Source organism: Ustilago hordei, assembly GCF_900519145.1.
Source record: "Ustilago hordei strain Uho2 genome assembly, contig: UHO2_contig_02, whole genome shotgun sequence".
NCBI lineage: Eukaryota > Fungi > Basidiomycota > Ustilaginomycetes > Ustilaginales > Ustilaginaceae > Ustilago > Ustilago hordei.
Genome location: NW_024545252.1, coordinates 1,204,367 through 1,227,669, shown reverse-complemented (window position 1 = coordinate 1,227,669; position 23,303 = coordinate 1,204,367). Strand labels below are relative to the sequence as shown.

The 23,303-nt window shown below is 53.7% G+C and overlaps 10 protein-coding genes across 10 annotated transcripts; 5 read left to right on the top strand and 5 right to left on the bottom strand.

Moving 5' to 3' along the window:
* Positions 1–47: 47 nt before the first annotated feature.
* On the top strand, positions 48–4,013 carry UHO2_01202 (uncharacterized protein; the record flags this gene model as incomplete). The annotated part of the gene is made up of 1 exon (XM_041553670.1): positions 48–4,013. One exon carries the CDS (start codon positions 48–50, stop codon positions 4,011–4,013), a length of 3,966 nt encoding a protein of 1,321 aa, XP_041409604.1.
* Positions 4,014–4,301: 288 nt separating this feature from the next.
* Positions 4,302–6,086, bottom strand: UHO2_01201 (uncharacterized protein; the record flags this gene model as incomplete). The annotated part of the gene is made up of 1 exon (XM_041553669.1): positions 4,302–6,086. One exon carries the CDS (start codon positions 6,084–6,086, stop codon positions 4,302–4,304), a length of 1,785 nt encoding a protein of 594 aa, XP_041409603.1.
* A 538-nt stretch (positions 6,087–6,624) lies between these two features.
* On the bottom strand, positions 6,625–7,436 carry UHO2_01200 (uncharacterized protein; the record flags this gene model as incomplete). The annotated part of the gene is made up of 3 exons (XM_041553668.1): positions 6,625–6,961; positions 7,049–7,183; positions 7,261–7,436. 3 exons carry the CDS (start codon positions 7,434–7,436, stop codon positions 6,625–6,627), a joined length of 648 nt encoding a protein of 215 aa, XP_041409602.1.
* Positions 7,437–8,514: 1,078 nt separating this feature from the next.
* Positions 8,515–9,674, top strand: UHO2_01199 (uncharacterized protein; the record flags this gene model as incomplete). Its single annotated transcript, XM_041553667.1, has 2 exons — positions 8,515–9,024; positions 9,123–9,674. 2 exons carry the CDS (start codon positions 8,515–8,517, stop codon positions 9,672–9,674), a joined length of 1,062 nt encoding a protein of 353 aa, XP_041409601.1.
* Positions 9,675–9,880: 206 nt separating this feature from the next.
* Positions 9,881–13,273, bottom strand: UHO2_01198 (related to exocyst complex 100 kDa component; the record flags this gene model as incomplete). The annotated part of the gene is made up of 1 exon (XM_041553666.1): positions 9,881–13,273. One exon carries the CDS (start codon positions 13,271–13,273, stop codon positions 9,881–9,883), a length of 3,393 nt encoding a protein of 1,130 aa, XP_041409600.1.
* An 893-nt stretch (positions 13,274–14,166) lies between these two features.
* On the top strand, positions 14,167–17,118 carry UHO2_01197 (uncharacterized protein; the record flags this gene model as incomplete). Its single annotated transcript, XM_041553665.1, has 1 exon — positions 14,167–17,118. The coding sequence occupies one exon, from the start codon at positions 14,167–14,169 to the stop codon at positions 17,116–17,118; it is 2,952 nt and encodes a 983-aa protein (XP_041409599.1).
* A 225-nt stretch (positions 17,119–17,343) lies between these two features.
* On the bottom strand, positions 17,344–18,402 carry UHO2_01196 (uncharacterized protein; the record flags this gene model as incomplete). Its single annotated transcript, XM_041553664.1, has 1 exon — positions 17,344–18,402. One exon carries the CDS (start codon positions 18,400–18,402, stop codon positions 17,344–17,346), a length of 1,059 nt encoding a protein of 352 aa, XP_041409598.1.
* Positions 18,403–18,822: 420 nt separating this feature from the next.
* On the bottom strand, positions 18,823–19,713 carry UHO2_01195 (uncharacterized protein; the record flags this gene model as incomplete). Its single annotated transcript, XM_041553663.1, has 1 exon — positions 18,823–19,713. One exon carries the CDS (start codon positions 19,711–19,713, stop codon positions 18,823–18,825), a length of 891 nt encoding a protein of 296 aa, XP_041409597.1.
* An 815-nt stretch (positions 19,714–20,528) lies between these two features.
* Positions 20,529–22,223, top strand: UHO2_01194 (uncharacterized protein; the record flags this gene model as incomplete). Its single annotated transcript, XM_041553662.1, has 1 exon — positions 20,529–22,223. One exon carries the CDS (start codon positions 20,529–20,531, stop codon positions 22,221–22,223), a length of 1,695 nt encoding a protein of 564 aa, XP_041409596.1.
* A 344-nt stretch (positions 22,224–22,567) lies between these two features.
* On the top strand, positions 22,568–23,287 carry UHO2_01193 (uncharacterized protein; the record flags this gene model as incomplete). Its single annotated transcript, XM_041553661.1, has 1 exon — positions 22,568–23,287. The coding sequence occupies one exon, from the start codon at positions 22,568–22,570 to the stop codon at positions 23,285–23,287; it is 720 nt and encodes a 239-aa protein (XP_041409595.1).
* Positions 23,288–23,303: the final 16 nt, after the last annotated feature.

Sequence of the window (23,303 nt, the reverse complement as noted above, 5' to 3'; positions counted from 1 at the left end):
CCTCGCTTGCCTGCAAGGCCCTACTGCTAGCAGTACCGCTCGCTGTCATGGATGCGGAGGCAAGTCCTAGCAGGACGCCGGCTCGCCGGTCAACCCGAAAAGCTGTTACCTCCAAAACCGATACCTTCGATTGGAATCGACTCGCTGGATTCGATATGAATGGCGAGGATGGAGACGCTGAATTCGGAGCGCTCGCCTTTGGTGCTCAAGACGACTACGATAGGGATGGTTCTGATGCCAGCAATCCTGATTGGCAAGAGGACGATGATTCCGATGCGGACCAATATACTCTAATCAAAGCGCTGTCGAAGAAACTACCGCCGAAGACTGCACGGCTAAAGAGGACAAGAGAACCCAAAGCATCCGCATCCGGATCTCGAAGGAACATACGTAGTACAGCTAGTGACGATTCGGGGATTGATGATGACGACGGGGACGAAGATGACGAAGATGAAATTGACCTCGAAGTTCTGGATCCCGCGCTGTCTGAAAACGACGGCCCTTCTCGGCAGAGGAAACGGCAGCAGCAGCAGCAAGGCGAGGTCCAAGACGCTGACTTTGAGCCAGAATCGTTCCAGCGTCTAGTGAGCTCGTTGCAAGATACCTCTCGCGAAGCCGGTGCCCTCCGTCAACGATGGGACACTTCCATCGAAGCCGAGAATGCCGAGTTCGAGAACGAGCTTCGAGCGGCGGCTGGATTCAAGCAGAAGCGTCGCGTACGCCGCAGAGCTCACGAGCAGCCTCTCTCGTCAGAGGTGCAAGCGCTATTGGCTGATGTCAACCTTGCTTATGTCGAGAATCGCCTGCGCGATGCCATCCCGAAACTCGAAGAAGTCATCCGGATCGAGCCAAACGTCATGGCAGCTTGGAACACGCTCGGTCTCATCTATGAAGAGCTGGGCGAAGAGGAAAAGAGCATTCAGTGTCGAATTATCGGCGCTCATCTCCAGCCTCGTGCTACGCAAGAGTGGAAGTCCCTCGCCTACCGATCTATCAAACAAAATCTTTACCGCCAAGCCATCTACTGCTTCCAGCAAGCTATCAAGATCGACAAGACCGACATTGACAGCATTTGGGACCGCGCATTGCTGCTTCGAGACCTTGGTGACTACAAAGCTGCGATCAATGGTATGCTAGACATCCTCAAGCTGCAACCTTATGATGCATCTGTTGTGAGGGAGCTGGTTCCGATGCTCGTCAGCACCAGAGACTACGATCGTGGTATCGAGGTGCTCGAGCGCTGGCGAAAGTCGAGCATGGGAAGATACCCAAACCCCACTACCGATGGACTTCTTGACCCTGCCTTAGAGAATGTAACTGGCCAGTCCACGCAGCCTGAAAAGCAAATGTCAGCAGCAATGGCAGCACCTGCCGCCAACAATTTTCAAATCTCAGAGCTGGTCACTTTGGCTGATCTTCTCCTCTTGCTGCGTAAGCCGATGGAGACCGTCACTGTCTTGCGGCAGACTGCTCGCTGGCTCGATGGCAGAGCAAGTGAAGAGTTCTGGGATCTCGTCAATGACGATCGTGAGTTCGATGGTGACATTGATTCACAGATCCGCAAAGAACGCGACCACGAAGGATACGGTCGACAAGTAGAAACAGCTGAACCCCACATGCTCGATCCAGAGGTCCGTCTTCGACTTGGCAAAGCCCGCATGATGCTCGGCGATGTGGCCGAAGCCAAGCACCACTTCGACATCTTGACTGAGAGCGATCCAGCTGATACACCTCAGATCTTTGCCGAGGTCGGTGACTGCTACTATGAACACAAGCTTTGGGCTGAGGCACTCGACGTGCTAACCGACCTCGCCAGTACAGAATACGCCACCGACGACGTCTCGCTCTACGCCAAGCTCGCAGCGTGCAACCATGCATTAGGAGAGCTGGAAGAGGCAGCACGCCTGTACGAACCCGTCGTCGAGGCGTCCCCTGACACCCTGGAATGGCAGATGCGGCTTGCAGAGGTATACGAGGGTTTGGGCGAAAAGGAGAAGTCGCTTGAGGTGCTGCGGCAGGTCATGCAGATTCTACAAACGCAGCGAGCAGCCGAGGCTCAGGCAGAAGCCGGTCGAGGCCCACATATAGCAGCCGGAGGTGCAACCAACAATGACGGTCAGCTCTCGTTCTTTGACGAAATGGGAAAGGTCAGCGCTCCAAAAGCTGCTCCTGCGGCCAGAAGAGCCAGGATGAACTACAATCGTCAGCAAAGACTCAAGCTTGAGCTACAGCGAGAGCAAGAAACCCAGCTCTCATGGAGGCGTCTGGAGCTGCTTGATCTGCACGTGTTCATCGAAGGTTTCTGGCGTTATGATATTCCAGTGACAAAAGAAGGCGAAGATGCTCTCGGAGACTTCTATGCTTCGGCTGAAACGCCGGAGCAGCGTGAAAAGCGTTACCGCCAGACGGCACAGTGGCTCGAGGAAGCAGGCGGTCTCATCGACGCTTTTCGTCTCAACCCTCGTCTCACTGGTCTTCACCTAAAGAAGAAACGTCCAGGTGGCCACCGTACGAGCGCTGCAAAACAGCAACGCGCCGAGTCGTCATCCTTCACTGGTAACACCCTTGCCAGCATGCTCTCTCAACGCGGCGGGGGGAGCAATGCCATCTCGACGCGAGCACGCAACCTTCTTCACCGTCTGCAAGATCAGCTTGTTGAGGACGATGCTACTTCGGATCTCGCCGATGGATCCGAAGCTGGGGATGCCGACAGTGCCAAACCACGAGTAGAGCCCGGTCCGAAGCAGCTCGACATGAACAAATTCCGTGGCCTGCCTATTGAGCACTGGATCACCCTATTCTCTAAATACTCGTTTTTGCTCGTCAAGTCAGGCGAATCGATGGCGGTTGTCAACTCGCTGTTCCAGTCTCTCCATACAAGCGCAGTGGTCTGGGGCATCTTCGAGCGCATGATCGTCGTGCAGCTTTCATGGCTTTCGTGCGCACTCTACGCGAGAGACTGGCCGACAGTGTGGAGCTCGGTGAGATGGTTGGCGCAAGAGATGCAATTTCACAACCTCCCCCTCATGTTGGGTGCGAGCATTGCCAATGGTACAGGGTTCCACAGCCTGGGCAGGTTGATCAGCAACAACGACCTTAAATTCTACCAAAGAAGGATGAGGCAAGGTGAAGCAATTGCTCGCGGTGCTCCGTGCAAGTTTTCGACTCACAGCAAGCGGTGGCAAGTGCCTGCACATATCAGCAATGCTCTCAGGTCGATGAAGAATGGCGAGCCTTTCAATGTTGACGGCTCTGACGGCGCCGACAATAAACCAAGGAGGGACTTGGCAGAAGAAGCAAGACGCAGAGCAGCTGAGGCAGAAGGGGACGAAGACGCTCCGAGTGGACTCGGCAGTGATTTCGAAGGGGCTTCTGAAAGCGATCACGATCAGGCAGCACGTGAAGACTCTCCCCTGGCTTCTGCTGCACGAGACCGACGCTCAGCCTCCGCCACGGTCATCAGCGATATCAAAGGCGATCGTCCGGACGAAGCTCTCGCCATTCGTCTCGCTCGACCCACCAAACCTTCGCCCCCCGCTGAAATGTTCTACGGCTACATGCTCCTCTACTCGGGCGGCTTCCAGTCTTCAGCAGCATTTTTTGCTCGCGCATACGCCATCCAAGCTACCGATCCAGTGCTTTGCCTTGCCACTGCAGTAGCCTTCTTCAGCCGCAGTACGAACCGGCAGACTGACAATAGGCATCATATGATCTTGACCGCTATGACGTTCTTCCAAAGCTATCTCAAGTACCGGATCTCAGGCGAGGAGAAGGAGAAGAGAGAAAGGCATTGGGCGGAGATGGAATACAACAGAGGAAGGGCTATGCATCACATCGGGCTGGTACATCTGGCTGAGAAGCATTATAGGGCTGTTTTGGAGGCGGGATATGATGACAGTAAAGGTGGGTGGGGAATGAAGAGAGAAGCCGCATGGAATCTGGCTTTGATTTATACGACTGCGGGAAGTCCGCATCTGGCGCAGTCTTTGTATGATCGTTATCTTCGGGTCTAGGCTCGTAATAATTTATGTCAGAGCTTGATCTCGTATCATGCTGTGGTGACTGACCATCGTCTGTGAATGCGAAGCTCGGGGACGGCAATGATGAGTATCTTGTGTACCTCTTTTTTGGACACAGATTTTCTACTTTCTGTGGCTCGAATTCGGTGCTCCCGGCTGGTTCTGTTTGAGCGTGACCTCCCGGTCCGAACCGTTTCGACAGATTTTACATCACGCAAGTACATACAGACTTGTTATTATAGAAAGAGGGCATGTTGTATTGCATTGCCATGCTCTGGCAGCTTAGCTAAGGTCTTCTTGCTTGACCTCCCCACACCTAAGGTTTGCATCAGCAGTAGCTTCAAGAGATTGAAGTGTCTCTGCAGCATCATTTTGGCGACCGCTATTTGCGAGGGTATTAGCGGCAGTCTCGGCATCCTCAAAGAGGTCAATCTCGTCTTCCTCTTCCACGCCTCCATTCTCATCTGCTACAACAGAGCCTGTCGTGTCAACATCATCCCTTTTCCGCTTGCGCAGAGAATGATGTGTGCGAAGAAGCAGCGACTTTGCCTGTCGTTTCTCCCTCATTCGTTCAGCGAGCAACTTGGACAAGTTCACTACCTTCGAACTGACTCTAGGGCTACCTGATCTGATGGTTTGCTGTGTGGCTGTCTCGTCTGGATCGACCGTGACGTCCGCTTCCATCTGTGGAGAGCTAGATTGCTGAAATGTAAAGTCAGAGGCCAGCTCTGGAGGATGAGTAGTGCAAGTGAGTGCGTCCACTTCGTTCCCCTCCGCTGGTTCAGTCTTGATCTCTGCTCGATCGCTCAGCGGCATGGCTCCCTCTTCTCCTTTGCGCTCTTCCTCGCCTTCCAGTTTGATGTGAGTCCTCTGCTTATGCCAGAACCCAGGCAAAGGTATTGAGGGAGCATCTTGTCCCATCCTCTGCCTCATTGATCTCGTCACTTTAGCTCTTTCCTCACCATCCGCTGCTTCAAGGTTTGTGTTCTTCTCCGCTCCCTCCTTCTCCGCCCACTGCTGCCGGCTCGAAGCACCCTCGTATGCGCTATCGGGCAACAAAATGTTCCCATGCTCATCTCGCCTCGCTTTGACAGCAACTCTAGCTATCCACTTGGCGCAGCCTACTCTCGCAGGCAAGGCGGCAGGAATGAGCGCGATCAGTTTCAGCACCGCTGCTGAGTTCGGCCGCGCGTCTTCGGGGTGTACTTTGGCAAACATGCGCGGTCTGCGTGAAGAGGATGCGGACGAAGCTGGAGACGAGAGATATTTAGGCTTGAGTTCGATCCTGTTTGTTGCCTCTCCGATCGTTGCCTCAGGGACAGGAGATGACGTAGGAGCCGACGAGGATGAGGCGGCATTGATGTCTTCAGAGCTTGTTTGTTTGCGATGTCGACGACGCGAGATGCGGCGAGGTTTTGGGAAACGAAAGATCATCGCGATTAGACGGACAAGGCGGACTGTCTCTTTGTAGGTGAGAGGCGGCGGGAGCGAGTCTATGCTATGCGTCGAGTCAAATTCGTTCGCTAGACTGTGAGTGTGGATTGCTATTGCGATGAGCTGAGTTGAGGAGGCTGTCGATTCGGCTTGCGCTCGCTTTGGCTTTCCGCCTCGGATGCCAGCTCGAGGCAATGTGGGTGGGGCGCTGCCTGGGCTGCCCTGAATGACAACGGCGTTCTTCTTGTGACCCTGTGCGCCATCTCGATCGTCCTCTTCCGCTTCCTCCTCCAGGGATCCTTCGCTGGAAGTGTCGTCAACCCCATTCGCATCTTCCTCTTCTGAGCCCGCACCTGCCTCGTTTGTCTGGATTGTCGTGTCTTCGTCCTGCGTTGGGTCCACATCGTCAGAGTCAAAGCGATGAAGCTTTGCCCGCTTCCTGTCTCTTAGTGATGTTCGCTTGATCGGCGCTCGGAAGTCTTGCCAGAAGACGCCGTCCTTGGATGCAGCATCAGTCTTGTGGGCAAGTGAAGATAGCGGGCCAGTCGCAGCCAGAGTAGCCGAAGTTGACGGTCCGAGTGGGGACGAAGACCCGGAGCTTGGATCGAGCCTCCATGCCCAAGGTGCCGTCATACTGGCCAATGCAGCGGCTCTGAGACCAGATGATCTGTCGAGAGATGTTGGTGGAAGTGAGGAGTGCAGGCAGAGCTGAGCTCGAAGAGTGTGAGAGTGTGGAAAGTGTGCTTTCCGCGAGTCGGAATTCGGCTTGACCCTGAAACATTCGAGAGCAACACGGACGCGTGACCTGACAAGCGCGTAGAGTGGATCTTCACGACAACGGCTCATACCCATCTTCGGAACAGCTTGTATGCCACAAAGAACCTTGGCAAGAAGCTAGAGGCTGGATGAAATGAATGCAGGAGATGCTATGCTATGCTATGCTATGCTATGCTATGCTATGCTATGCTATGCTATGCTATGCTATGCTATGCTATGCTATGCTATGCTATGCTATGCTATGCTATGCTATGCTATGCTATGCTATGCTATGCTATGCTATGCTATGCTATGCTATGCTATGCTATGCTATGCTATGCTAGTTGTACAATTTGATGGATGACTCTTGCAAGGCGACCGAATGGGGATAGAAATACAGATGGCTTGAGGGCCATCAATGGCTACCAGCGAGGAAGTCCTTCATCATCCTCGCTCCCTCCTGACCGTTCCTCAACAAGACTCTCTCTGACTCCTCCATGCCTTGCAAGAACTCGGTGATCTCTGCGCTGATCGCATTGCCAGCGCTCATACCCAGCGTTGGACCGTCTGAAACCATTGCCGCGATCGCCTGTGCTGTTGCAAAGCCCCTTTCGTCGCTGTCTCCACCCGCAGACGCCGAAGCTGTTGATGAGGAGGCTGTCGAGAGATGCTGCGATTGTTGGAAGACTTGCGATATGCGGCCGATGTACGCTTTCGAGAGTCCTTGCATCTCTGTGTCGTCGTCGTCCATTCTATCGAGGTCCAGAAGCAAGAATAAGCTGTTCGTCAGTAGACGTCCAGGGGCACAAATTGACGTCAGAGCCAGTAGAGATGCTCACAGTTGAGCCAGACGTGCGCCGAGCGCATACCAGTGGATGTTCTGATGTCGTAATTGAACCGAGGTCGGATTGGCATCAAGAGCCCCCTTGACTCTTGATGAGAAGGATTTCGGCTTGTTGATCGAGACGATATTACTGCAGGCATAAGGAGCAATGGAGGAAATTTGGTTAACAGAGCAAGAAAGTTTGCTGGGTAGCCGTGTGTCACTTACTTGAGAGCCATAAGTTCGGCGAGCCAGAAGGGAAGCTCTATGCGGGAGAGGGCCTTGATATCGCGTTCCTCGGTTGACTGTATCTGACCCATGTTGGGTACGTCGATATTGAAGATGCATGGCAGCTTTTGTGAGTCGGCAATAAAGGCGTCGACGTTCCAGTAGTTGTGGTCCATGTTGCCTGTCTTCACCCGCTTCGAGACAATGTCGATAGTGTTGGTCGGAAGGAAAGCAGAGTTGGTGTTGGTCGCGTGTCGAAGCAAGGAAGAAGCTTGGTGGAGCATTATTTGAGGTCTAGCATTGTTAGGCTCTCCAATCCAACATGAGATCCTCGACAGTCGGACAAGTCACGCGTGCTTGGCTTTGCATGAAACTGTTGAAGATTTAGTCCCGATAACTGGTGATCGGGTAGAGTCTCAGTACGATGTCACTGCTAGTTTGTAGACAGAAACAAATATACTCAATTGACTAAGAAGAGAACATGGCTGCCTGACATATATACAAAGTGCTGCTACATCCCATATGTGGCAGTATCACCCTCAATGACAGAGTACAACAACGAGCGGGACCCAATAGCATCCGATCACCGATTAGACCTGCTGGATCGTCATCTTTAGCAGAAACTCCGCCTGTTCTCGACAGAAGTTCCTTTTCTGTCGTTCCCAAGAAATAACATGGTCGCTCGGTCCTTTTTGTCTTTGTTGCTGTCCAACTCGGCAGTGCAGAGAGCGACAAAGGGAATCTTGGAACTTTCCTCCCCTAACCTTTGTCTCGTGACATGCTTTTCAGCCTGAGCCTTGCCAGTTGGTGTTGTGTTATTGTAGCTTGTCCCCCAAGTTGCTGCTTCCACCGGCTCATGGAGAGGTGCAAAAGATCTGCAACCGCTGCGCCAAGATGATCTGCATTCCCCCTCTTTTGCAAGCAGGTCTCCCGTGTCTGCGTATCCTCGCGATCCATGTCCGTGTTTGAGACTTTGTTCCTCCGCTCCCGGTACCTGAAAGACGATGACGGGCTGGCACACTTGCTCCCTGCAATAGACTCCGCTTTCCAAAGGATCTGCGCACAATTGATTCATCCCCTTTGTCCGATATCGCTCCTGGGTTCTGGTGTCCTGCGCTTGTAGCAGCCGACTGTCCCATACTTTGCCCTAGTCAGAGCTCTTCAGGTCCCTATAATAGAAACACCTTTTCGCCTCCGTAATCTTCTCCATCCCCTAGTTATCGCATACATCCTCCTCCATAGACGTTATTCACGATGGCTGCCACAACACGCTTCACCTCGCTTCTCTTCGCTCTCGTAGCCGCTCTCGCCGTCCTTACCATCTCTGCTTCAGCCAAGTCATGCTCTGCGTCCAACAAGTGTGGGGCTGACGCACCATGCTGTTCTACCTACGGCTTCTGCGGTGCATCCACAGCTCACTGTCTCGGCGCCTGCGACCCTAGTTCATCCTTCCAGCCTTCCTCTTGCAAGCCCATGCCCAAGTGCAAGCCTCAGACCATCTTTTTCGCCAACAACGCCAAGCCATGGGTCACATCCTCATCTTATCGTGGTGACCCCAATCAGGCTCCTTTCACCCTCGATGAGGGTGTCCTTGAACCCTCCAAGTCGGGTGCCAAGATGATCCTCACCAAAAATGGCGCAGCTAAAAAGGGAACCTTGCTTAGCACTACGAGATATTGGTACTACGGTCAAGCGAGTGCCGTTATGAAGCACGGCAGCTGGGATGGTGTGGTCAACACTTTCATCGGCATGTCCAGTACTAAGGTAAGTAGCATACACTGTGCACACTGTAGATGAAAATCGCTCATGACTAAGACAGATGCTGACACCGGAATTAATGCCCACCACTTCATCTACACCAGGACGAGATCGACTGGGAATTCACAACAAGCGACAGCCAAGACGTCCAAACTAATTGGTACTGGTCCGGCCAGCCCGAAGGCTACACCCACGGCTTTTCAGTTCCCGGCTCGACCCTTGACAACATCTCCAAACCCGTCCGCTTCGACGCCAACGATTGGCACACATACACTATCAATTGGTCTCCCAACCGTCTTCAATGGATCATCGACGGCACTCTTGTGCGCACTCTTTACCGCAAAAACACTCTCAACTCCAAAGATGGGCTCTACCATTACCCTTCATCCCCCATGCGTCTACAACTGAGCATCTGGGGTGCAGGTGATGGCACGTTCCAGAAAGGTACCGTGGACTGGTCTGGCGGATTGATTGACTGGAGCAAAGCTCCCAACGGCAGATTCGTCAACATGATCAAGTCTGTCACTATCAGCTGCAACGATCCTGATGATGTCAAGGACAACAGACCCAACTATGCTTTCAGCGCTAAGCAGATCAACACACTCAACGGTCAGCCTAAGGTGCTGGCCACTTCGAGGTCCTCTATCATCTCGTAGATGATTAGCAACTAGACACTAGAGATACCCTAGACTTTGGTTCGATTTTCGGTTTCAATTGCAACTCATTTCATCTCATCTTTGTTCATTGCCAATACAATCTTTTCTCTCAATCAATTTGCTGCATAATGATGATGAGCTTGAATGGCATGGTGTTGCGCAGATGCTAACAATCTCGGATAGCATACAATGTTAGCTATTCTGCCTCAGGCCTTCCCTGTGCCCTGTTTGGCACCAGCAGTCGTCGCACCGAGGCTGAATTTCTCCAAATGCCCCAACACATCAGCTAACCTTTGCAGCCTCAACTCTTCTGTTGTCTTTCCCGCCCCTCCTGCTCCTGTCGAACGTAACGCAGTCCCTCCTCCGGAACTAGCGTGTACACCACCACCACCACCACCACCATTAATGAGCCCTGGGATGTGTCCAAAGAGATCCTTTCCACCACCTGGTGCTGTCGCGAACATGTCGCCTCCTGCACCGAATAAATTATTAGCCGCCGTAACGCTCGTTGGTGTCGTTGACGCGGGCCCATCATCCAGATCTCGCACCTCTTTCGCGTAGTCTGCTCTTCGAAGCAAGTATGGTCGGAGCAAACGCTCTTCGATCTTGGCCAGATGTCCTTCGCGCATATAAGATTTGAGCACGGATGCTTGGACAATAAAAAGGTTGCCCAGTTGACGCAGCATTTCGAATCGATCCGAGAGTATTGGGATGCCGAAAGTGCCGATGGCGTCCTGGTACATAGCGAGATCCTTGGTCAGCATGATCCCACCTGCTGCACTGACTGTGTACCTGCGCAGGTGCTCGAGCAAAAGACCGTGAAAGGCGACTCCGATCTCGGTAAGAAACGCTTCGGCATTGCGTGAAAGGTTGTTTCGTTGGTGTTGTTCGTCATCATCGTCGTCGTCATTAGCTCCTGCATCACCAAGAGCATCGCCATCAGCCCAGCTGACACGTGTACCTGACCCGTCGCTGCCATCCACAGATGCAGTCCCTCGGATTGCTCGGGTAGCCGGCGAACCACGAATGTTGACGTTGCCGCTCGCCGAAGTCACCGTCCTGCTTGTTGACAGGCTGAGGTCCGCACGCGCCGCCTGCTGTACCCTCTCCAGGGCCTCTGAGCACGCCACGCACGGTTCCGTGTTCTGGCGCGCAAACGCGAGATCATCGTTTTTAGGCGTGAAGTCATTCTTCTTTTGCGTCGCGAGGCGGTTCGACAAGAACCCGACTACGTTGTCGGCAATCTTCTGCATCAGTGCGTCACACTTGCCCTCCACGCGGAGCAAGTTGTGATTGTTGAAGATCATCATTTCTCTGCGTAACGTAACGCTTGTGCTGGCAAGAGGAAGCAAAGCTGTGTTGACGTAGTGCTGCCAGAGCGATATGATCAGCTCGACAGTGCGCACAAGCGACATGGCGGCTGATGGGTCGGGCATGGTCTGTCCGCGGATGTCTTGTGCGCTGACAGCAGCCAAGGCTGAGTCAAGGGTTGTCTCAACGTATGTCTTGATGTATGCAGAGGTGAGGACACGCAGAAGCGCAAAGGTGGCTTTCGGCACCTCAGAGGCCGAGCTGAGATCGACACATCGCCCAATAGATTCGGCGTGCCAGCGCAACATCTTCTCTGCAACGTCAAGCGACAGTTCACCGTCATCATCGTCAATCTCCTCATGCCCTTGTGCACCGGCCGAGCCTTGGCTACCGTCCAAGCTGGGCTCTGTTGACATAGGTGCTGCGGTGTTGCTGCCAGGCGCTGCGTTGTGTGTACCACGAACGCGATCCGCCAGATTGGAGAGCTTGAAGAATGACGTTTTTGATGGGTTGGTAGCGGACGAGCTTGCGGATGTACTTGCATTGGTGGCCGTGGAGCCTGATGCGAGGCTAGATGTAGACGAAGAGGCATCGGACGGAGCCGAGATCTGGTTGCGCATGCGATTGAAGATGGTATTGCCGGTGCCTTTGTCCTTTTTGGCTATGGCAGCTGCCCGATGGAATGCGATGTACTTTGACAATAAGCCCGCATACATATCCGCCAAGCTGCGCGACTCCCTGTCTATGTAGCGAATGCCTTCCATGTATGGCACGAAGAGCTCCTCGACCGATTGGTCTAGCATTGCAGCCAGGGGGCTTGCAGCGGCCCCTGCAAGTTGACCTGCTGCAGCAACTGCATCACTGCCTAGAAGAGTGAGAGAATCCGAGAGTACGCTGTCGCCATTGCTGCCGTTATTGCCGTTGGCCCCGTGTATTGTATTGGAAGGCGCAATAATGCCAGCGCCTCGGTAGTCGTACATCTTGAGGTCATTGACGAGGCTCAAAGCACTCGACCGAGCCATATGTAATGCCCTCAAGAAAGCGAGATGGGATGCCGTTGATTGCGAAGCGTTGGCCTGTATGGTAGGATTTGGCTCGAGACCAGATGTCTTGGGGTCAATTGATCCACCAGCTCCGACGAAAGACGGAGCGTGAATCTGCATCGACTTGTCCATGATCACTTCAACGAAAGCTTGGACTGACTGTGCGAACACACGCTGTAGGAAAGTCTGCATGACCACGAGGGGATTTGGAAAGACGGCTGAGATGATCTGGGCCTCGATCTCGACAGTTTGACGAATCTCGTTGAAGAGTGCCGTGAGCGACGGCTCGGATTGTGGTGGAGGTCGATCTGGGTCCGCCATATGCTCCCAAATCTGACTGAGTTCGATCCCGTTCGCTTCTCCAACGCGATCTTTCGAGATGAAGAAGTCGTGCTGATTGACGTAAATCTGAACACAACTGGCTCCACCATTAAACCCTTGCAATACCTTTGCGATGTGTGACATCATCTTAGGATCAGAACGTCGATAGAACTTGTCGAAAAGCTTGAGCATATCGCGCTCGAAACGCTCACAGTAGCGATCAATAGCATCACGCGTCTGGTCACTGCCGGCGACGTCGACCTCGCGGCTGATGGCAGCAAGTCTCCGTGCAATGACAGCCGTCTTCATCCGACCCTCGCGACCGCCTTCCTTCCGTAGCCGCTCGAGTTTCGAAGTGTCTCCACGGGCAAACATGTAGTAGAACTCGATGAGATCGTGCGCCTCGCTCGCACGATTGCGTTGCTTGTCGATGGTCTCGAGCTGCTCGCCGATACGGATAGCGGTCCTGCCGACTTCCGAAATACGGTCTTCAAGGCTGGTGAACGAGTTGCCGACAGCGGCGAAGTTCTTTCCGAGCTCATCTAGCTTTTTGGTGTATGCTGACTCTGCAACATGCACTGAGGATGAAAGCTGCTGGCACTGTGCATTAACTTGTGATCTGGTTTGCACCAGTTGGTCTAGCGCAGCCTCGAAGGTACGAATGAAAGGCTTCGGGTTAAAGGGGCCTGGGTCCGCTTTTGACCGCTGGACGAGCTTTGACGTGAGCTGAGCGATGAAGTCATTTGTGTTGAAGTTGTTCTGAAACGTCTCGAGTGAGCAGAGCTCGGAGACTATAGGGTCGTGAAACGAACGTGCTCCTGAAGTGGTTGCGCGATTGAGTGGCGCTACTGGGGCCGGAGAACCAATTGGTGGTCGCGACCTTGCCGGCCTCGGCTGTGGTGGTGTGGCATTGTAGTTGGACATTGTGACGCCTCATTAACCAAGTCGCAGTATAATAAGGCGTGAGTGTGCTGGAATGCCGTTCCAAGATGGGGTATAAAGCGCCTACGTGATCAACGGTGCGAGCAGGCCATGTCGAAAGTCCTGGCCTCGGAGTATTCGACTTTGCGGTGTCCTTCTGCCGCCTCCTGGGAGAATCCAACGGAGCTTCTGGTCGGATGTGGCTAACTGTTTGTAGGTAAGCGATGAAGGCTAAGCGAATCGAGCCGTTCGCAGGCAAAAGGTATTGGTTGAGAAGGTGGTAGTGTCAGTATCAGGTGTGGAGCGTTGCATGTTAAGCGCTCGTGTGTCCGTGCGGCACCCTGGGCGAGCGTTACCGGCCGACTGTCCGCTGTCTGCTGTTGCATTCCAGAAAGAGGTGCTGAAGATTACGATCCAGTGAGACGCTAAAGGATGACGCAGAGCCGATCTGATCGGAGATCAGGCAGAGCCGATCTGGCCAGAGGACCGATCTGACCAGAGATCGGGTACAACACAGTCCCGCTCGTTGTCAAGCTAGGTCATGAGGTAGCATACTCCCACGTTCGGTATGGGCCTAATAGATGTATATATAGCAAGCTGAGAACACTAGGTTCTCACCACGTTCACTTAGTCAATTGAGTATATATGTTTCTGTCTTAACCAGCAGTGACATCGTACTTAGACTCTCCCCGATCGCCAGTTATCGGGACCCAAACGTCTTCACTTTTCAACAAGAGGAACTCGGAAGTGGATTTTGCGGAAAAGTGGATTTTTGAGCTTTGGAAAAAGGTTGGCCAATTTCATTTTGCTTTCCGCAACCACCACCATCCAACCTCGAAAGACTCGACAAACTTTCAAGAGCTGCTGTCAACTCAGCAGCTGCATACAGAAAAGCCATGTCAACCTCAGCTTCGGGCTCGCTGCTCGGCAGCTCAAATGGTAGTGCTGCTTTCGAGCTGCCCGGCCCCGCACGATCAGCTTCGCGTCTCGATCTCCTCCTCAGTCTCATCCCCTCAGCATCCTCTGATCCAGCACAGGAAGATGACATCCTCGCCATTATCAGTCAATCCGGACTGCTCGCTCATGTTCCTCAAGACGAGACTCAGCACAAGCTCACTGTCCGCATTAACTCGCTCATTTCTTCGCAAAATGCCCTTGGGTACCGCTTAGCTCATCTCTGGATCCAGCAAGACGCAGCTATCTGGCACGATCATCTCGCTACGAGTGCGTCGACCTGGGCTACACAGATCGTGAATCTGCTCTCTGCACCTGAAAAGCTGTTGACGCAACGGGAGCACTCGGACTGCCTTCTCGCCTCTGCGCTTCAGCTTGCTGTTACTCATCTTTTCCCGGAAGGTATTACAGCGAGACAGGAGTTTTACCGACAAGTTGTGCACCCCAATCTGCCCAAGTTTGCAGTTGGTCTCACACAGCTGCTCGAAAACATTGTCTCAAAGCAGGATGCAGAGGGAGTGACTGCGTTCGGCACCCACCTCCGCACCGTATTGGTCTTCCTCAACCGTCTCTTGCACGCCCACTCAGCACAGTTCCGACCTGTCTCATCGCGTATTCACGAATGCATCTCCTCACTACTCTATCGCGATGACGCACTGTCCCTTCCTCAGCCCATCTTCAATGCAGCAGCAGCCGTGCTCTCGTCTCTCCACCTCACTGGTGCTCTCGCCTCAAAGGGCAGCGACGCTTCCGGTGGATCCGCTCGTACCACACAGACTCAGCTCTGGCAGGCCACCATCGACAGTCAGCTACATCTCGCCTTTGAAGCATGGCGCCACGCAACCAGTAGCTATCAGGCCACTGACACTCCGCAGGCCGCTCTGGACCAGCAGGAGGGTTCAACACACAAGCACCTGCATCCTTACCCTAAAGATCCATTGGCAGCTACCAAGATAGCACATTCCAGACTTGCGCTCTTGTTGGGCAGCCGCGGTCGCTCGGGCCTTATCAACTTGCATCTGCGCGGAGCCACGTCCCGCTCCGTTCCGATTCCCGTGGGCAAACTCATCACGCTGGCTTTGGATATGCTCAGGGTTGATCTGTCAAGCAGATACCAGCCTACCGCTGAAGGTAAGGTCTGTTCGCTTCAGGCATCGTTCATCCCAACTCTGCACACAAGAGCGCTGGCTTTGATCGCCCAGATTGCCATCACTGCGCCTGCAGCTGTTCCTCTTGAGGCATCACGCGTGCTCGGAGACATCTGCCGCATCGCCGAAGCAGGTGTCAGCGGTGGCTCAGATCTGGCCAGCAACCGAGTGAAGCTTGCTGCGATGCGGACGCTCGCCGTGGTGGTCGGAAGACAGGGCATCGCTCTACCTCTCGATCCAGCTGGACGTACAACGCTCCGACTTGCGCGTCTTGCAGCCGCCCACGTAGCTCGATGCGTTCTACCATATAACGCTCCGACCACCACTGTCGCCTCTGGCGACGGTCGCAAGGCGAAAAAGGCACGCCTCTACGAATCAGACTCGATGTTCGCATCCAACATTGCGCTCAAAGACCGCATACAGTCTCTTAGCGTTGAAGAGATCGCTTCTACCCAAGCAGCACTTCAGATCATCGTTGCCGTCTACCCTCTACTCACCACCTGCCTCAGCGCTGTACACTCAGACCAGCAGAAGCTTTGTATGCACACCGTCCTCGCCCTCGTCGAAGCTCTTTCCGACTCCGTCTCAACTCACTCGGCTAAGCTTCGCAATGCCAGCGCTGGTTCTCGAGCACCAACTGCAGTCGAGTTGCTACAGAGCGGAATGGAGGGCTTGGCAGAGCTCTGTCTTGACTCACCGTCGAGTGCGCTGGCCACGGTGCTACCTCGAGCAATCCCAACGTTGGGCAGGATTGCAAATGCTCCCAGTGGAAGCGGTGATGCGGGAGTGAGAAGTTCAGCTGAGCGTGCCCTGGCACTGGTGCAGGCTAGCAGGAAGGGCAAGTTTGTACCTGTTGCACGAGGGGTTGGGTTTGGACCAAGGACAGCGGATGATTTTGAGCCTGCTCCGGAAGGTGCCAAGCTTGTTGGTGCCGCCGATATCGGGCAGACGATCTCTGTAACAGGTGAAGCCCAGGAATCGAGCCTGGCTTCGGCTACGACTGGTGTTCTTGGCGCTCTGGGAGGCAATCGAGCTGACAACCGAGAAGAAGGAGACGACGCAGAGAAAACGACGCAAGGAGAGGCGAGGATGGATGTGGACGCGATCACGGCTGAATCCGCTCAACTTTTCAAAGCCGGCGGCGCTGATGCTGGTTCCCCCACCGACGCAGCCCAGGCTTCTGCTTCGCCGAAGTTGGGGCTTGGTCTTCCAACCTCACCACTCTGCTCAACTATGGTGGAGAAGCGCATCTTCTCACCAGACCCAGTGAAGCCCTCGCATCGCCCAGTTACGCCTCGCATCGGCAGCCCGTCCACCTCGCACCCGCCTCGAGCACTGTCGCGCAACGCGTCGCCTTCGCCCGACGCTGTTGCTGGCGGATCAGGTCCAGCATTCCTGACTTCAGGCAGACTGAGCCACCCAGATTCTTCGCCCGCTACCGTGATTGCTGTGGAGAAAGCAGCAACTGCCATCAACGATAACGCAGTCGCTGCAGTAGCTGAGGTGGTTGACTCGCCTCAGGTCGCAGAAGTGGTTCAGGATGTACTTGAGAACGTCGAGCCGGCTGCAATTTTGCCTGCTGAAACCACGAAGGTCATCAGGACCGAGGTGGAGATGTTCAGAAGAGGGGACATCGACGATGATGACGACGAGGAAATGCCAGAGATCGACATGGGAGACTCTGAAGACGGTGAAGAGGGCGAGGGCGAGATAGAGGGAGAGGGAGAGGGAGAGGGAGAAGCTTAGAGATGGGCGGCAAGCCTCAGATCATACGATTCGATCGCGACACTTAAGGTCATCAGTCAACATCATACTCAGTCAACGTATTCTTTGTCAACCCAAGATCGAGCTCATGTATGTCTTCAATCAATGTAGCAATGCCGAACTCTATTGTGTGACTGTGCAAGTCGACGGGTCATGCAAATGACGACAGCGGTGTTTTGTGACGTCGCGAAGTGAGAAAGAAGTACCTCACTTGTCCTTCTTGCCGGCCTTCTTATTCTTCTTCCCAGCACCTGCGGCGGCGGCCTTCACCTCCTCGACCTTCTCCTCAACCTCTTCCTCCACCTCGGTCAACACATCTTCATGCTTGCCGGTGACCTTGTTCACCAGTGCAGCAACCAACCTGAACGGCCAAGTCTGATGGAACTGACTCTGCTGAGCATCCTCCTCACTCAACAAGACCCAATCGTTGCTGAACTTGTCCAACAAAAACACGTCTGCTTCGTGCACCAGGCACTCGACGATAGGTGCTCCGTCAGCAGCTGATGTGGCAGAGGGATTGGCGATGACAGCGCGGGTGGCTGCTTCTTGTGCGTCCCAATCGGCTGCACCTGTCTTGATAGCGGTCGGGGCAGGGAAGGCAGGGAGGGTGGGGAAACCAGTGATCGGAACACGAACCTTCTTTTCCACCAGTGCGAGTTTCGATGGTGGCAGAGCGGGTGTCGTCTCGGTAGGGTAGAGCAGCGAAGCGAGGATAGCCTGGTATCGTGGACCCCAAGCTACCAATCTAGCCGACATCTTGAGCCTCTGAATCTTTGCCTTCTCCTGTCCACTTGTCAACTTTGAGATTCCAACTTCCACAGCCATGGTGAACAATGCAATGCCGACCAGCACAGCACCCAGTCCGGGCCTGTAGCGTTCATAGAACCAGCCATTCTTCCTCCACTTGGGGAAACCTTTGCTCAAAAAGTGATCGTATCTGTCCTTCCTTCCATCTCGCAAGATCTTGTAGACCAATCCCAACCTCTCGAAACGTTGCTGAGCTCCAGCCACGCCAGAGTTCTTGTCAGGGTGAAGCTCCAAGCTCTTTTTGCGGTATGCACGCTTGATCTCGGCTTGAGAGGAAGAGCGTGGGATGCCAAGAATGTTGTAAAAGTTGGCACCTTTGCCTTCAGATTTCTCGAGGGCGGATTGAAGGTCGAAGATCTCGTGATCGTCCTTGTCCCAATTGGTAGCGGCGAAGGTGGAGATGGTGAAGATTGCGAGCAGTAGCACTGCTGCCATAAATATGAAGCGGAAGGGCTTCATCTTGTGCGATGTACGTTGTGGTGATGATGGGAGGAGGGGAAGAAGAAGGCTTTCGCGAATGGGTTGCAACACGGGAGTGGAACTGACGTGGCTCGTTCGCTGTCAAAGGTCCGCACGCCTTCATTTCTTCTCGAAGCTAAATATTAGGCTTGTTGACTGCGAAAATCTAACATTGGCCAGCATTTTCGGCTGCATCGAGTCGTCGGTTCATTTTTTTGAACTCCCTTCTCATACAGCTAAGGTGGTTTGGCATCACAAGACTCTCACAATTGGGACAGAGGGAAGTGGAGACTGTTTGTCTTGAGATGATGCATATGTACAGAGTGATGCGACGCTCAAATTAGACCGAGAAAGACAGCGGAGGCTAGTCAAGTGGACGCTATTTGCGCTTGACACCTGATTCTTTGCTTATCGACGCATTTAGAGCATAGCAGCGCCAACCAAGGCAGCAGAGCCCATAGCGACGATTCCAGCCATCGAGACGGAGCTAAGCAAAGACGAAGCAGCGCTGTTGCTGCCAGAGCCGGATGAGGTGGCGCCAGCGGCCGAGCTGGAACCGGACTTGGAGCCAGCAGCGCCGCTCTTGCTAGCAGCAAGGGCAGTAACGCTAGCCTGGGAAACAGCCGAGGTAGAGCTGGGAGCGGTAGCGCTACCGACCTCAATCTGGATGTAATTAGCAGCGACGATCTTGCCAAGACCACCGTTAGCCTGACGGTACCAGTTCTGGAGCTCGAGACGCTGGATGGAAGCACCGGCAGCGGGCGAAGCGGGGGCAGTGAAGTTGTCAAACTGCTGGAAGACAAGCTGCATGTATCGGTGAGGACCGTCGTTGTTGGCGGGAAGAGGAGCACCGTAGGCGACACGAGCAGCGGTCTGGTTGCGGAGCTGACCGTTGGAGTCGACGGTGAAGTCGTTGCCGAGGTAGTGGCAGAAGACCTCGGTGGAGACATTCTTGCCAGCAACACCGCCGTCAAGGAAAGCAACGGTGAACTTCTTGCCGCTGCCGAAGACGGAGGAGCTTGTAGCAGCGGGGGTCTGCGAGCTGATGCGGAAAGCGGGAGCTGGCTGAACCTGAGCAACGGTTAGCTCGTCGCCGATGTTAGAGACGGCGGTGTTGCCGAAGGTGACGTTGAGAACACCCTGGATGTCGAGCCAGTCGGAAGGGAGGGGAGTGGGGACGAGATCAGCAGCAGGGAAAGTGAGCTGGATCTGAGCAACCTGCTCGTACGAAGCAGTGTCGCTTTGGGCAGAGACCATAGAGCCCATGGCCACAAGGGCGGTGGTAAGGAGCGAAGTCTTGGAGAAGGCCATTTTGGAAAGAAACGAACGATGAGTAAGGACTGGACTGTCTTGAAGATGGAGGAGGAAGATGGAGGAGGAAGATGGAGGAGGAGAGGTTGGTGGAGATGACAAGAGAAGGAGAAAGGTTGCAAGTCGGACTGGTATTAGCTGGGTGGGGTTGATTTCATCGAGTTTTGCAACTACTCTGACGCTTGCACCTCGCAGAACAAGCGTGCCCTTTTGCCGAGGCGGAAGCGGACTCTCAGACCGAAGGACTGAGCACACAAAGCAAGCTGCTGATCTTGGTCAGGCTTCTGCATCACGACATGCCAACACTCCACTGGAACGAGCGAGCGAACGAATGATGCAGACCCCGAGGGACAAGCGGGAAAAGGGGGGCCCTTAGATGTGGGCGGTTGCAGCCAAGCAAAGAGAAGAAGCAGACACAAAGTGTTGGTTTCAGACAAAACACTCGCAAGCGATCTAACAGCTGCGCCTTTCTCTCTCTGAACTCCGGCGCGCAAATCTCTTCCAGTTGACAGCGAAGCAGACACAAGATCTGCGATTCGGCTTGGATGCAGCCAAGAATCAACACTGCTGGCGTGTGTGTTTCCAACAATGTTAGAGCTATCTTTGCAACATTTGGTCGATTGATATTTATTTTTTTTGGCTTACGCACGACACAACTAAAGCCTCGCCAAAGAGATCCGGTTGTCGGCTTTCAACTCTCGAAGCTACATAACAAGACTGCACATGCCCGTGTGGGGAAAGACACATCTTGTTCACTTCCATCAACCCTTCAGTCCCACTCTCTCCACCGTCGCTCCAGATATACCACTTCCACCATGGCAGACGACTCTTCAGGCTCGTCGCGGCCTATCGCAGGTCCCTCATCCCAACCGGACAACCCAGCCATTGAACAGCCAAGCAACGGCGGCATGCCATCACTGGAAGCCCTAGCATCAGGCCCATACGCCACCGACGCACAAATCCCGCATCCACCGCCCTTCTACCACTCTGCATCACAAGCAGCATCCTCGTCGATCGCATCCATACGTTCCTCTCTTCATCGCTTCCCCACACCCATCCTCAAGATCCAACGTGTCAACCAGCTCGATGCCGAGCTTCTCGATCGCGAACTTGCCGAGCTTCTTCTCGACCCTGTCAAGAAAGCACTTGGCACCATCCGCTCAACCCTCCCTTCTGACCTCGAGCCAGAACTCCTCCTATTGCTCAAGCTTGCTCTGTTCAAATTTAGCATCGTCGACCGCGGCGCTTCTTACGGATCCATGCTGCAGAACCTCAAATACCGCAACGAATGGGCTCATCGAGGCGCACTCCAATCAACAGCACGTGATCAACCACTCTCCCAATTGCAGCTTACACTATACCCACTGCTCACCATCATAGCCCCCTACGCTGGCTCAAAATGGAAAGACCACATGACATCACTCAGCTACTCCGATATGCCTAACAATGACCCGCGGCGGTTACTCTGGAAGCTTACGCACGCATCACAGCGCCTATGGTCCGCTCTAGTGTTGGCCAACTTTGCACTCTTCTTGGCAGGCGGAAAGTTCAGGAGTGTAGCAGATCGAGTGTTGGGCATGCGGCTGACATATGCGCATAGGACAATGAATCGCAACGTTTCCTTCGAGTTCCTGAATCGACAGCTGGTCTGGCATGCTTTCACAGAGTTCTTGCTCTTTTTGCTGCCACTAGTCAGGCCGAAGCGCCTCTTAAGGAGGCTGTTGAAGCTTCCCACCCACCCCAAGCTTCTCGCTGTCGTGTTCAAGTCCCTGCCATTGGCGATCAGCACAAGCTTGGGTATCAGGCAGGATGCAGCTGGACGCACACGTTTCAACAGGAGCGACATTTCAGTACCTATCCTAAAGAACATCGTTGGCGGCAGCTCCAAGTTTATCGCGAAGGCCAAGAAGGCTCCCACAGAAGAAGTTGAAGCGGAGGAAGGACCGTACGCACACCTCCCGGTCGAAGTATGCGCAATATGCTATCAGCGTCTAGAATCACAATCCGGCCTTAGACGAGATCCTACCAAGATCGGCACAGGAGCACTCAGCATGGGCATCCCAACCTCAGACCCGCTCGATCCGAGCTCTGGCTTGCTTGCGCCCAACAGGCCCAACTCTGCCTCGCAGCCACTAAATGCTGGGACAGGAGCGACCGGCTCGGACCCAGCAAGAAATGCAGTGTTGGGCGTGTCTTCCGACGGTATCACGTATGCAGATGCGATTGTTACCACGCCTTACGAGACAGTACCGTGCCATCACGCCTACTGCTATGTTTGCATCGCCAAGCAGCTTCTAGACGAGGAAATGGAGGATGAGCTTGACGAGGAAGATGATCACGGTCAGAGAGGTTGGCAGTGTTTGAGGTGTAACACGAGGGTTAGGGAGACAAGGCGAGCAGCGGTGGCTCAGCTCAGCGGCGATCAGCTTGATACGAATGATGAAGCGAGCGGTGCTGAGAAGGAGGAGGAGGAATACGAGAAGGAGGAGGAGGAATACGAGAAGGTATAGTTATCCATAATACTTTCACTAACAAGCAATCAACACAATGCTTTGACAGCAAAGTACAGGATCTAGAGTCCGATAGACAGCATGTGAGAACGCAATGAGAAGCCGCCACTTTTTCGATTTGTTTCGATCTTAGACTCTAACAGAAAAGAATTTTTCCTCCACATCCCAAAAATTCGCCGCAGGAGCTCTAAACTTCGGTCAATTTCATTGCCGCCTGAACTTGAACCTTCTTGCGGCGACTTGAACCTCATTTTCTTCTTGCTCAGCCGGATCTTGCTCCTCTCCTCACCAACACCGTCGTACTGTCGCTCATCACATAGACACAAGATATCTAACAAGCAAATATGGTTAGAAAGATAGGTCGTCGAGAACGAGAGAGATCTCCATCCTCTTCGTTAACTTCACCACCCGACGGATACATACACTCAGAAATGACACGCAAGATCGTCTCCTCACTCGAAGCACTCAACTCTCCTCCTCTGCCTGGCCTTGTCGTATTCGACCTTGACTATACTCTTTGGCCGCTATGGGTAGACACGCACGTAGACTCGCCACTTCGTCGTCGGGGTCACGACATCAACAAAGTATACGATCGCAACGGTCAACCATTGCAATTCTTCCCCCATGTACCTTGCATCTTGTTCTGGCTTAAGCGTCGAGGGATCCCCATCGCAGCAGCCTCACGCACAAGTGCACCCAGTGTAGCACGACAAGCGCTCAACGGGCTGTATCTGGTCGATGACTCGGATTGCATCCCGCAAGAAAATGGAGCCAAACCAAATGGAGAACGAAGTAAGCTGGTGAAGGCGATAGACTTTTTCGACTATCAAGAAATTTATCCTGGAAGCAAAATCACACATTTCCGAAAGCTGCACGAAGACTCAGGGGTTCCTTATGAAGATATGGTCTTCTTCGATGATGAATACAGGAATGCTGAGGTGGGAACAAAGTTGGGTGTTCACTTTGTAGAGGTTGGTCATTCGGGTACAGATTTGGGATTGGTTGAGAAGGCACTGCGAGAGTGGCGTGCAAAGAAGGCTGCAAGGGCAAAGGCAGAACTGTAGAATACTCGCTATTGTT